Source organism: Choristoneura fumiferana, chromosome 18 (genome assembly GCF_025370935.1).
Source record: "Choristoneura fumiferana chromosome 18, NRCan_CFum_1, whole genome shotgun sequence".
Lineage (NCBI taxonomy): Eukaryota > Metazoa > Arthropoda > Insecta > Lepidoptera > Tortricidae > Choristoneura > Choristoneura fumiferana.
The window spans coordinates 13,651,090-13,664,151 of record NC_133489.1 but is presented as its reverse complement, the minus strand read 5'-3'; the positions used below and the strand labels follow the sequence as shown (position 1 = coordinate 13,664,151).

The 13,062-nt window shown below is 39.4% G+C and overlaps 1 protein-coding gene across 3 annotated transcripts in view; it reads left to right on the top strand.

The window, feature by feature from the left end:
- LOC141437612 (semaphorin-1A-like) overlaps window positions 1-13,062 on the top strand; it is a 143,156-nt gene that overhangs the window by 127,610 nt on the left and 2,484 nt on the right. For all 3 annotated transcript variants that reach the window (XM_074101059.1, XM_074101058.1, XM_074101057.1), the window contains 8 exons: window positions 5,395-5,546; window positions 6,605-6,701; window positions 6,968-7,019; window positions 8,962-9,214; window positions 10,586-10,779; window positions 11,627-11,768; window positions 11,861-12,542; window positions 12,698-13,017. In XM_074101059.1, coding sequence (XP_073957160.1) covers window positions 5,456-5,546; window positions 6,605-6,701; window positions 6,968-7,019; window positions 8,962-9,214; window positions 10,586-10,779; window positions 11,627-11,768; window positions 11,861-12,542; window positions 12,698-13,017 — 1,831 coding nt within the window. In that variant the 5' untranslated portion in view covers window positions 5,395-5,455. The remainder of the gene's footprint in view (window positions 1-5,394; window positions 5,547-6,604; window positions 6,702-6,967; window positions 7,020-8,961; window positions 9,215-10,585; window positions 10,780-11,626; window positions 11,769-11,860; window positions 12,543-12,697; window positions 13,018-13,062) is intronic.

The window sequence follows — 13,062 nt, the reverse complement described above, 5'->3', positions numbered from 1 at the left end:
AAAGGGCCCTTTAAACCAACTGGGCACATGAAATCTTTGTTTTAAATGTAGAGCATTTGCTTAGCTTAGTCTTTTCAATATATGCAGTATGAAGCATATAACTTCTATACTGATGTTTTTAATTACAAATACAGAAATAAATTCACAACAACCTAATGCACGAATGCGACAACCCTCGATATTAAGTAAGACAGCCACTCTTCAGATTTGTGTGGGTACTCAGCGGTTTTTTTTTCTACATAAGCGACGCGTAAAAAGTGGAGTCCACATTCTCCGCGACCATTCTCTACATTTTTGAGGATTGAAGCTCTGCTCCGAGTTTAATCTAGACGTCACTTTTTCACTACTTACTTACTTACTTACTCGTAAATAAGTCGCAGTATACAAATCTGGAGAATAATTGATGGTCTTTCTCTAAGTTTCTCCACTAAGGGGCTGTTTCACCGCCCATTAATTAATTTTATTTGACGGATAAATGTGATGCCGTCTCAGACTATTCGAACAAAACAAACAGAGACGGTACCACATTTATCCGACAGAAAAGTTTAATCAATGATGGTGAAACAAGGGGTAAGTAAACAACGCGGCACTTTTGTAAATCAGATCTGAAAAGTAACAGATGACTTAGATATACTTTTATCAATCTGTAAGTAATTAACGCGGCACTTTTGTAAATCAGATCTGAAAAGGAACAGATGACTTAGATATACTTTTATCAATCTGACTTCGTACCTAGATATCAGTAATTCAGTAGACCCCAATTTAATCGGAGCACCTAAATTATACTTGTATAATCGTTGTATCTGTATCATAGTAACGTATAATCGAATATGTTTCACAAGTGGAATTCGGCACAATCGCACTTATGACTGATAGCTAAGTAACTGATAACCCCCGCTTTTTTGCCAGGTTTATGATCTTAATGGACGAACAGAAGGCTCAAGATAATTATTAGACTAAAGTGTTTGTAAAACTGTACACCTAATTTTTAAATAGTCATTTTAATTCATAACTTCCTCTGATCTTCTCTTAAAAGTAGTACAGTAGAGTACCATGAGGACTCAGCAAGACATAAGATAAGCGAGTATATCCATACTAATATTATAAATTCGAAAGTGTGTGTTTGTATATTTGTCCGTCTTTCACGTCGAAACGGAGCGTCGGATCTACGTGATTTTTGTCATAAAGATAGTTTATGGGCCAGAGAGTGACATAGGCTACTTTTTATCCCGGAAAAATGCACAGTTCCTGAGAGAACAGCGCGCGATAACCGAATTGCACACGGGCGAAGCCGTGGGCAAAAGCTAGTTTCTCATAATTATTTATGTATTGCTAGTTTACCCTTATGTGGCAAACCAATGATTTATTATTAAATTGGAAATCTTCGGAGACAGCCTCACTCGCCAGTCGTGTCACGTAGTTATCCTCTATCCCTTTTACGTTATTTAAGGAGACACCAGATTTACTGTAACACACATTTCACGCGTGACACCGCCAGAAGCGGCAATAAATTGTATGCTGATATGTTAAAATGGCGACAACCGGCGTTTATCGTCTTAGTATAGTACTTGTAGGTTATCCTATCGCCTTAGGCAGTGGGAATTATTTATTGCGGTCGCAAAGAAAGAACCGCAGCTTCCCGGGCGGACATCAGCCGCGTGGGACCGCGGCACGGCGACGGCCCCATCTCAAATGTCAACCGCGTCTGCGTAATTGCAGACCCATCTTGTTTAGGCCATACATGGCGTGCAAGTGCAATCCTGTCCAGAACTCGATTCCGTCCGTTACACCGAGGCTCAAATTTTCACAAAATAAACCAGAACTGCAAAAAAAGAAATATTACACTAATACAGAACGATCCCGTTAACAGTACCTACCTACCTGATATATCTGACCGCGACAAGCTAGTAGTTAAACCAGCTCTCTCCATAAAATATTCATTCGTACGCCTTCTTTACATTTTTATGTCTTATATTTCGTATTCAAAGTTAGTGCGCGACATCATATTTATTGCTTTCGCTATTTCGGTCTGTAACAGATGTTTGTTTCAATTTAAGTTTGTTCTAACACGACGAACTTAATTGCGTTTTGGTGCGCCGGTTGCAATACTCTACATAACTATCTACTTAACCAATACCTACCGATGATGTAAAGATTGTGTCGTAACATAATTTATTAGAGTAACGTCGCTATTACCTTCCTCTCGATAACCGCTCGTTTGTTTAGCGCTGTAATTGTGCCGCCAGATCCAGCGCCGATAAATTGCAGGTTACAGACGCAATATATATCGAACCGGCAGCAGAATTTGTGCTAACGAGCTGCACCGATGCTCTGTTAAAGAGTTTCGCGCGACAATCCAATACAACAATCCCAGTAGAGTACAACAGATGACTGCAGCCAGACCTTACTGTGCATAGTACAGCACCCCTCTCGGTTCTTAAACATCTGTGCACTCAGTTGCGCCGTCCGTTATTGAAAATCACAACCCTTTTAGTTACAATGCTATTCACATTGTTTGTTTGAATGCGTTGCTCGGCGTAATTTATTTGTTCCTCTCCAAGCTAGTTTCATTAATTTTAAGTTGCCAGCTAGAGTTATAAGCGTCACAGCACGTAGGTGTACTAAATTTTTCTTTCTCTCTCTAACCATTAAAGACACACGTGATGTGAACATTAAATAAAATAGTGTGTGGGTACCTATTCAAAGCCCGCGTGTTTAGCTTTTTATTTTTGTATACCTGTATAATTTGAAAGAATTATTTAGGTAGGTAGTGTAAGGAGGCCATTACCGACATTCAAACTTTTAACTTAACCCAATATACAGTCGAAATCACCAGACTACACGTCAAATATCAGTTTTTTTATGAAAACAGCCGGCATTCGTATGTTATCTAACGATAAACCCAAATCGAAGAATTATCATATTATTATTCGTCCCCGAAATCTGTTCTGAATGTTTACCTACCGGCCGACTAAACCAATTTTATTTAAACTTACGAATCGAACAAAAGTTTATATTTACAAGTTACCCAGTTATTACCTATATACAATCAATCAAAGAGTATAAGCTACATAAAAGAAACATATTACAACGAAACCTTGCAAAAAGGTAGACGGCACACCGATCACGGGCTAGCTTCCAGACAATCTTGTTTTGTTTCTCACAATCACGAGGCTGGTTAGCATGGACAAGAATAGTTAAAGGGGAAAAAAGTAGAATACGAATCCTTATGGCGAATCCTGACCAATGGGAGGATGCATTGCGTGCGTCCCGTCCCCTGAGACCGCGAATGAGATCGGCCGAGTGCATGCGCCCGCGCGACATCCACCACATTATTAACGTCATTATTTTTTCCTTTTTACTATATTTCCATATCGGTATTGAAAAAAAGCTTGGAATAGTGTGGGAAATGTTCAACTTGTGACATTTACTCGTATGTAATAAAAACATGTTTCCAAGGCCTACTGCGAGTGATTAAGTTCTTATCTTAACATAGATAAAATAAATAGTATACGTAGATAGGTGCTTTAAACTTGCTTACGTGATAATTAACAGCGAGGTCGCATAATTTATTCTATATTAAAGTTTCTTTTTAAGTATGGATATGATTAACTGGTATAGTTTCCGGTGTCCCACGATATGTAGGTAGGTACTCCTACGTTTTGAAACAACGCATGTAATGGCGATTCATATAATAATGAATGCGTGAACTAAATTTGCATAATAAACCTAATACAGAGCGGAGGGCAGGGTCCTTAAAATATAATAGGAATCTAATCTATCCTAATCCTAACTGGGTAATAGTAGGTACCTAATGTGAATGTAAGTCTGTTCGTTTGTTTTGTTGACGTTATGATTTAACGCAAATACTGCTGAACCGTTTTAAATGAAATTCGGTATGGAGATATTTTGAAAACTCCCTCGTAAATATTGTGTTGAGTCAATGTAGAGTCATCAAGCATGCAATTTGTTGTGTTCGGCATTAGATTACATATAATGCATAAGGGGAAGTGTTAAGATTGATAATGAATGGGCATGTAGATATGCATTAACTCTATTTTTCAAAAGAAATGCAGTGTTGTTCTCGGAGTCAGACTTCCTGTATTCCGCCTGTAACAAGCGGACTCGAACAACCTCGCTGGACAATTTCTTTGTCATATTTGCGGTCTCCAAATTTGAAACTAGAGATTCATATTCAACAGGCAATCCGCTGAACAATACCTCTGCTACTTCAGTGTCTTCAATAATTTTACCTATATTGTCATTATAGCTTCTATGTAATCTGACTTTAGACTTGAAATTGCAGAACTGAACCTGAATCTTCGAAGACGTCAGCAAGGCATTTCCACGCCTCCTTGGCGATTTTGGCATTTCTTACGTATTGGTAAAGGTTCGATTTAGTAGCCAAGCATATTCTTGCTAGGGCGCGCTGGTCACGCAGCACATCTCCCTCAGCACTTGTACCAGTCTCCACAATGTCCCACCATCCATCAAGCATCAATGACATTTTTACTGCGAATTTCCAAGAATGGTAATTGCGAGCGCCTTTCAGTTTCTCAATGCTGGCATGAGAGATTCCGGCATGCATCACTGTCGCTTGCGAGTTCGCGGCAGGCATGTTGCCACGAGGTTCCAACACATCATCACCGTTAGCAGACATATCGCTCCAAAAAATAAATATTTGCGCTTACTTGTGTTCAGTCAGATGCTTAACGTCATCCATCCACGTTTTTCGTGAACTGGGCATACATAACCTGTAGGAGCAGCAGTCGGTGTCCTTTCAGAGGTTTATCGTGGATACAATAAAATGAAGACGGGTGATGTCTCACATGAATCAGGATTTATTCATTTACAGCACAGCAACAAAAACAAGCAGTGAGTCGACGGGCGGAAGACGAGATAGAGAGAGACCACCCAAATTTTGTGTCATAACACAAAAAGTCATAAGGCATGCCATGCAATAGAGTTAATGCATATCTACATGCCCATTCAATATCAATCTTAACATATTGGTCCCGCGAGATCGCGATAAATGAATTCTTCGCAGACGAAGTCGTCAGCAACAGCTAATTATTTTTACAATTAAAAAAAACTACTTGATTAATAACATTTCTAATGATTCTTGGTTAATTAATGAATAAATACATTATGTATATTTATTTGCTACGGAATTAAAGCTAATTAAGGTCTACATCCCTTAGTAAATATGTACATAATATTTGATTCCAGTACGAATTCGACAAAATGCGGGAGAGTATCAAGGTATCCTTATGTTTGTTTATATAAGAATTAATACCGGGCACTATTATACGTACCTATTATAGTACACCTTATTACTCGTAAACTAGCCTAAAGTAAAACGTAATTTGAACGTGATTCTATTGTTTGTCACAGGATGCACAGCGGCATAGAAGATGGCGTGCGTAGAGAGGACAAGATAGTTTGCTGAGCAAACATGGCAGTCGCCCGAGCTGTGCTGGTGTTGCTAGCGTCTACGGCACAAGCGTGGATGCCCGACGCCAACGCACGTATACATATCAAATATGGTGAGTAGAACGACTCTATCCGCGACATCTTCCGAATATTTGATTGAATTGGGTGTTACTTTGCAGAGATTCATTATATAGAAACTAAACTAAATTAGGAAGATACCATACCTTGTTAGTCTGCAACTACACGTGCCAAACAGAGAGCTACGTCTCAAAACATAAATATAAACCGTCATTTCGTTCAGCGTCATGTTGATGTAAAACCCCGCATTTTATAGTTATTTTCAGGAACTACATGTTTGTCATATGTGTATGATGAAGTACCTAAATAAATAAATAATACGTAGGTACCACATGCGAAATTAGGTCCTATTTTTTAAATTTACGTCGTGTTCATAAAAGCCCTCAAGTTACTTAACGGACACTTATTTTAAATAATATCATTAATAATCGCCAGTTACCTACACGTATTTATCTGATCAGGCTATTGAATGCATAATGAGTTTATAATTTCCCAGGTGCAAGATCCAACAAAGCGTGTCATATTGATACGTGAGAATTTCTCAACCACGGATTATGAAATCGTAAACTCTCATTGTTGTTAATCACTTCACAATGGGAACATTGTTCGATTGGTTTTAATGCAAAAAATCAAGGCTACCTGATTTGGCCACTTGTATAATGTTGTACGCTCATCACTGTGAAATAAACTTTAGATACAGAATCTTTCAAAATACTAAAAAGCCTAAATACTAAATTTCATGAATACTGCCGAGATTTCAATAGCAGATGGTTTAGAATCTAAACTAAAACTTTAGATAGATATTCCTGATTTGAACTGAATAGTGCTCCTGCGTAATGCAAATTCTATCAGCGTCCGACTACGCATACAACGTTGCAAGTAGAATGGAAAGCTGTCACTAAATGTAACAGACAGGGTAATATGGAGGTACAGCAACGTGAGGCCGGCCACAAATCGCAGGTCATGCCAACTCATTCCTCTACTAGCGTAGGTATACGTGTGGTTACGCGACGAATATTAATTTCATACTTAATCGTAGCTCTATTAAGTCAATGACTCAGTATGAACCTAAGTTATTATCGATTTGTTACAGGCGATGAAACTTCAGAACAATTCGTCGGCAACGCGACAGCGCCAGACTACTTCCGTATTTTAGATAAAGATGACTTCTCGATTATTGTAGGTGGCAGGTGAGCAGTATTTAAACTTACTAAAATTCCTGATTCCTGAAATAGAAGGTGTTCAATTGCTCTACAGGTGATTGTTAAGATTAGCATTGAATAGGTTTATTTCCATAAAAGTTGTTGTGAGGAGAATATAAAGTCGTATTTGGGCAGGTGTGCCCAGTACACTCCGCCTCCTACATAATGATCTGCCATAGTAGTTTGCAGAGCACCTTGTTTCGTTTTGCAAGTATAAATAATTGTCTTCGCTAATTTACCCAATTTTATTGCAGAAACACTGTCTACAACCTCAGCCTCTACGACTTGTCGGAGAATTTAGATCAGGTAATGTTTATTCATTATGCATTTGCATGTTAAAGCATGTTCCTTCGAGTGCTGCTGTTCTTTAGTTAAGCGCCGCTTAAAGTCAGCGTTACTTGAGCTACTCGAAAGTTGTCATCTAAGTCTTTTTAGAAGGGATAACTAACGTACGCAGTCCGGAAGTTGACTTTATACATAATTTGAAATAGTTTTATTACATTACAGGCAGGGTTATGTGATAAAACTGCCAAGTTATGTAGTAACAACTTAGGTGCCGCAAAAAATATACAGCACAAGGCCGTCTCCATAACGTACTCAAATTTGAATTAGACAACAAACAAGCCAGTGTGCTGCTAATCGGTAGCTCAGTAATTCGACAAGTCCAGATAGATAAGAGTTCGCAGTTTTTGCAAAGTGACGCCGGTCGGCGACCCGCCACAGCCGACTCCGACGGCTACGTATCGCGCCACAACTACAGGTTTATGTATCTAATCTTGCGCAAACAACTTTACAACAGTTCCCCGTTGCTTTCCGCTGCACTCTCTGTTTATTCTTAGTTACGACCCATTTCGCTCGGCACATTGTTTATTCTGTAAATCGCGCAAGATTATTTATTCTTTTATAAAAGTTCGCTTTGTAACAACAGTTTTTAATCTTTACAAAAACACCTTGGGACTGTGGCAAAATGAAAATACCTACCATTTATTTGAACACGACTCATATATTCCGTTCTGTTCAGATCTAGTTAAGTAAGATCCAAATTAGAATAAATACTCAGTAATACAAAACATATTATAAATATACAATTCGATAACATGTAATCGCATAGCTACGGCAATCCATAACTCAAGCTAGCAACGATCAAGAGCATCACATTGTGCGCATGAAACAAAAATACGACGCAGACGGACGTAGGGCGCTAGTCGAGGGTGTTTGGCGAGCTGCCAGGTCTAGCCAGATATTGCTTTAGCACCGCAAATTTCGATGACTGAAACTAAAATTCCATTAATTCATCATCACGTCACATCATTTATGATACCAAATATCGTTAGCGTCAAGTTGCAAACATATACTTAACGAGTTTTGTTGTTAGCAATTAATTAATTTGTAATTATGCAATAAGATTAATAAGAACCTAAATTAAATACTCAAAGATAATATTCCTTGTTTAAGTATGGTTTTATTAATACAACATAACACAGTACAAATACTTTTCATTCAATTAAATGTATTCAATTGAAAACGCAAACATAATTTTGATTTAATTTCACCGGTTAAATTCAAGTGGCCCTTATATTCTTTTGAGTAGTATACTAAAACATGTGTCAGTTGCAAGATAAGAAGGCTCAAACCATTTTGTATTACTCAGTTTTCTAATTTATCCGAATTTATTCCCGCATTTTCCTAAACATGTAGTACGCGTTAATGTAAAAGTAACATTGTTCAGGAAGATCGCAGCAGCAAGGTACAGTAGTTATCAGTAACTTGCATTGCAAAGTATCGCGCACAAACACTAGACGTAAAGTGCAATACCGTGTTGAAAGTACCTACATACATAGAGATACGTAGTCTCCAAGAAGTATTAATAGGGAACCACCTGTGTATCTAACATTGCATGACGTCCGTATACCTACGTACTAGAAACCTAAGAGACCTTTTGTGACCCTGCATCGACTGCTGGTACCGATTTGTTATCCGCTCCGGTTGTCCTAAAAAACGTAGCTGCGACACGAACGAGTAATTGACATTTCCTCACGACACAATACAATGCAGCCGCTTTACAACAAGCTGTTATGAAATACATGCTCTTTACAAATTCTTCTGAGCTAATTGAGCGAAAAGAATACATTATTTTTAATTTAAATCTTTCGCGTTGCTACTTAAAAATTAAAAATCACAAAATTGCTACTTATTTCTGCTCCCTAACCCTCACCTTCTGTAACGCATTTTGATTTTTTGTCCACAGCGTCTAGAATGGCAATCAACGGATGCACATAGGGAGCTATGCCAATTGAAGGGCAAATCAGCAGACGAATGTCAAAACTACCCGCGCGTGGCGGCACGTTCTCACGGCCGCCTGATGGTCTGCGGCACCAACGCGTTCAAGCCGCTGTGCCGGCGGTACGCCCGACACCCGCCGACACACCACCTCGAAGAATTCGATGGCTCCGGGCGCTGCCCCTACGATCCCCAACACAATTCGACCGCCATTTTTGCTGGTAAGCATAAACCACCATTCTATTTCGCGCTAAAGATGATGGTGATGAGACTAAGCTTTACAATTCAAACAATTTCCTGGGTACCGCGTGATCACACACAGCTATCATCTACAGAAAGGGCACGAAAACACTTGTGACGCCTAGCGAGGGGTTGCACCGAACACGACGCGACGGCCGCGATATCGATCAATTTATTGCCTTTACTGTTAGTCCTATCCAGCCCACATTCGGTACCGTTCGTTGTATTCTAAAATCGTGTGATAAACTCAAATGTATTAAAACCGAGGTAGGTAAGTCTTAAACCGCGACTGAAATTACAGTTAACTTAATGATAGTAGTTCAAGTAATGTACAGACACGAATGGGATGAAGAAACCGCATAATTAGGCTCACGATTCCTTATTTGACTCTACCTATCCGTTAATGGGCCTCGCTGTAATTTGCATAAAACTTTGAAACCATCGAACGTCTAACCTAACCTACTTACTTTCACTATTTTTACGACACCACATTGGCTTACTACGAGTAGTGTGTCTTCACTATTTAAAACAAAGTTTGCTAAAGAAGTGTTTCACACCGTGTGGATGTGATGATTGATTACCTGTGTTCCGTGAGTCAATATTAATAGAGTGATACTGTGTAGCAATGTCTTATAAAGGAGATAACTTATATTAAAGGCTATATGCTATAATATGCTCGGTAGTTTTTTTTGTTGGAACTGTCTGTTGCTGTTAGCCTCTGATGGCTTTTAAAGCTTACGAGAGAGGATAAGCTGCCTGATGGGCTGCTCAACAGGGGAAATTTAACTTAGGTAGCGCAAAAAGCTGTCCTACAAATTTAATCTACCCTACAAATTATACTTACCATTGTATGCATTATCTATAATCATCATTGGCCTATCTTAGTCTACTGCTGGACATGGGCCTCTCCAATTGCACGCCACGCCACTGAGCACGATCCTCGGCCACTCTCATCCAGTTCTTGCCAGCCACCTCGCGAAGATCATTGCTCCACCTAGTCTGAGGGCGTCCCACGCCACGCTTGCCCATTCACGGTCTTCACTCAAGACCTCGTTTACTCCAGCGGTTATCAGTTCTTCGGCTGATATGGCCGGCCCACTGCCACTTCAGTTTGCTTATCCGGTGAGCTATGTCGATGACTGACTATAGTTCTGTGTCGGATCTCCTCGTTCCGAATTCGATCCTTCAGAGAAACTCCGAGCATAGCCCTTTCAATAGCTCGCTGAGCAACTTTAAAATTGTGGACCAACCAAACCGTGAGCATCCACGTCTCTGCACTTATCTATAATAACTAAAGACAAATACATTCTGTAAAGCTTTTATTAATTAGTATATTTATTTACTCATTGCAGACGGTCAATTATATACTGCGACAGCGGCCGACTTCTCCGGGACGGATCCGCTAATCTACCGCGAGCCGGTGCGGACGGAGCGCTCCGACCTGCGCCTACTGAACGACCCCTCATTTGTTGGTGCCATCGCATCAACAAGCCACGTCTACTTTTTTTATCGCGAAACCGCGGTCGAATACATGAACTGCGGCAAGGTAAGCAAAAAAAATAAATCGTTAATATCTTTTACGGCAGCTTTTAGATCACATCCATACTAATATTATAAATGCGAAAGTGTGTGTCTTTGTTTGTTTGTTTGTTTGTTTATACTATTTATTGTACAAAAAGGAAAAACAAAAAGGTTACATAAATAAAAGTTGTGTTATGTACAAAGGCGGACTTATCCCTGCAGGGATCTCTGCCAGTCAACCTTTGAGTGGTAGAGGAGCAATCCAAAAAACAAGGATCGACAAATAGAGCAAAACATTTGAATAAATATAAATGCATATGTAAACCTCAAATACCTAACTATATACAATAAATATATAACACATATATAAAACATTAATATATCTATAACTAAATATAAAATAAAATACATAAATACACACATTTACATACAATACATAAATAATACAAGTATAAAGGATAATTACTTACTAAATAATCAAGGAACTAGTGTTGTGTGTTTGTATGGTTGTCCGTCTTTCACGTCGAAACGGAGCGACGGATCGACGTGATTTTTGGCATAGAGATAGTTTATGGGCCAGAGTGTGACATAGGCCACTTTTTATCCCGGAAAAATAATATAAAAAATAGCGCGCGATAACCGAACTCCACGCAGGCGACGCTGCGGGCAAAAGCTAGTACCTCATAATTGAACACTATGTATATACTAGCTGGAGACTGATAAGAGGTTTGCGCAATGTTAACCGTGACAGTAGGATCTGTTACAGCCCGGCCGTAAATAAAATTTCATATGCAGTGTTTTTCGTGTAGGTAATCATTAACTATCAGATGGTTGCATTCGAAGATTAACGTGTCCTTTTGTCGTTTTTTCAGTCGGTGTATTCGCGAGTGGCCAGAGTGTGTCTTAACGATAAAGGTGGTCCACACACGTTCAGCGACCGGTGGACTTCTTTCCTCAAAACCCGCCTCAACTGTTCGATGCCCGGAGAATATCCATTCTATTTTGACGAAATTCGTAAGTATCTAACAAGCAGCGCGTTAACCACGAGTAGCGCATATACTATTTAGTTGGTAATATACGTAATATATTACGTATGTTAATTTCAGAGGCGACGACGGAGTTAATTAACGGGATTTATGGAAGTGGCAGTAGCAGAAATGATATCATATATGCAGTATTTACTACACCGCAAAATGCTATAGGAGGCTCAGCAGTGTGTGCATTTGCGATGAGAGATATTTTAGATGCTTTTGAGGGAACGTTCAAAGGCCAAGAGAGTATGAACTCTAATTGGTTGCCATTAGAGAAAGAAAAGGTTCCTGAGCCTAGACCAGGCTCATGTGTGGAAGACAGCCGAACTCTATCTGACTCGGGCGTTAACTTTATAAAAACACATCCACTAATGGACAAAGCAATTCCCTCTTTCTTATCGAGACCAATATTAATTAGAGTTAGTTTACAATATAGATTTTCAGCTATCGCTGTACATCCTCAAGTGCAAGCCATGAATGGCAATAAATATGATGTTATATACGTTGGCACTGATGATGGTAGAGTCATAAAATCTGTCAACGTAGCATCAAATGAGGGTGTTTTCGATTCGAGCACTGAAGAGGACAGTAGAAGTCCTGTAAGAACTGCAGTGATATCAGAGGTTCAAGTTCTCCCTCAAGGAGTGCCCATAAAGCAGATGCACGTCGCACTCACTACAGAGAAATTAATTATAGCATCCGGTGACATCATTAAAGCTGTGTCATTGTCACATTGTGGCAACGTGCAGTCGTGCAGGTATGTAGAACTGTATTTGTAATTCTTTACATTAACCATGTTATCGTAGACAATGTTGTAAACAATGAATGCGATTCAGCGCAACACGTCACTCGACACACCTAGTTCATTTACTACCTACTGAACTCGACTGATTAGACATTTTACAATTTCAGAGAATGTGTAGCACTTCAAGATCCGCATTGCGCATGGGACTCCAAGCAACAACAATGCGCTTGGGTCGGAAACCGACAATTTCCGAACCCAGAAAGATTTCTACAAAATGTAGAGCACGGAAAGACTGAAATATGTAATAAACTACCCGCCCTTCTGCCGGGTGACCGACATAGTAATAGAAACCCGGGCACAAAGAAGCCCGTGCTATCTGAACCCGACACACGAAAGACTGATGACATTCAAAATGAAATATTAATAGAAGTTGTCGAAACGAACGTTCTCTCCGAAGAAAAAACTAATAATAACAAACACGAAACAGGTATGTAATTCAAACTTTTTGCTGGTGCTGAACATAGAATTTTGG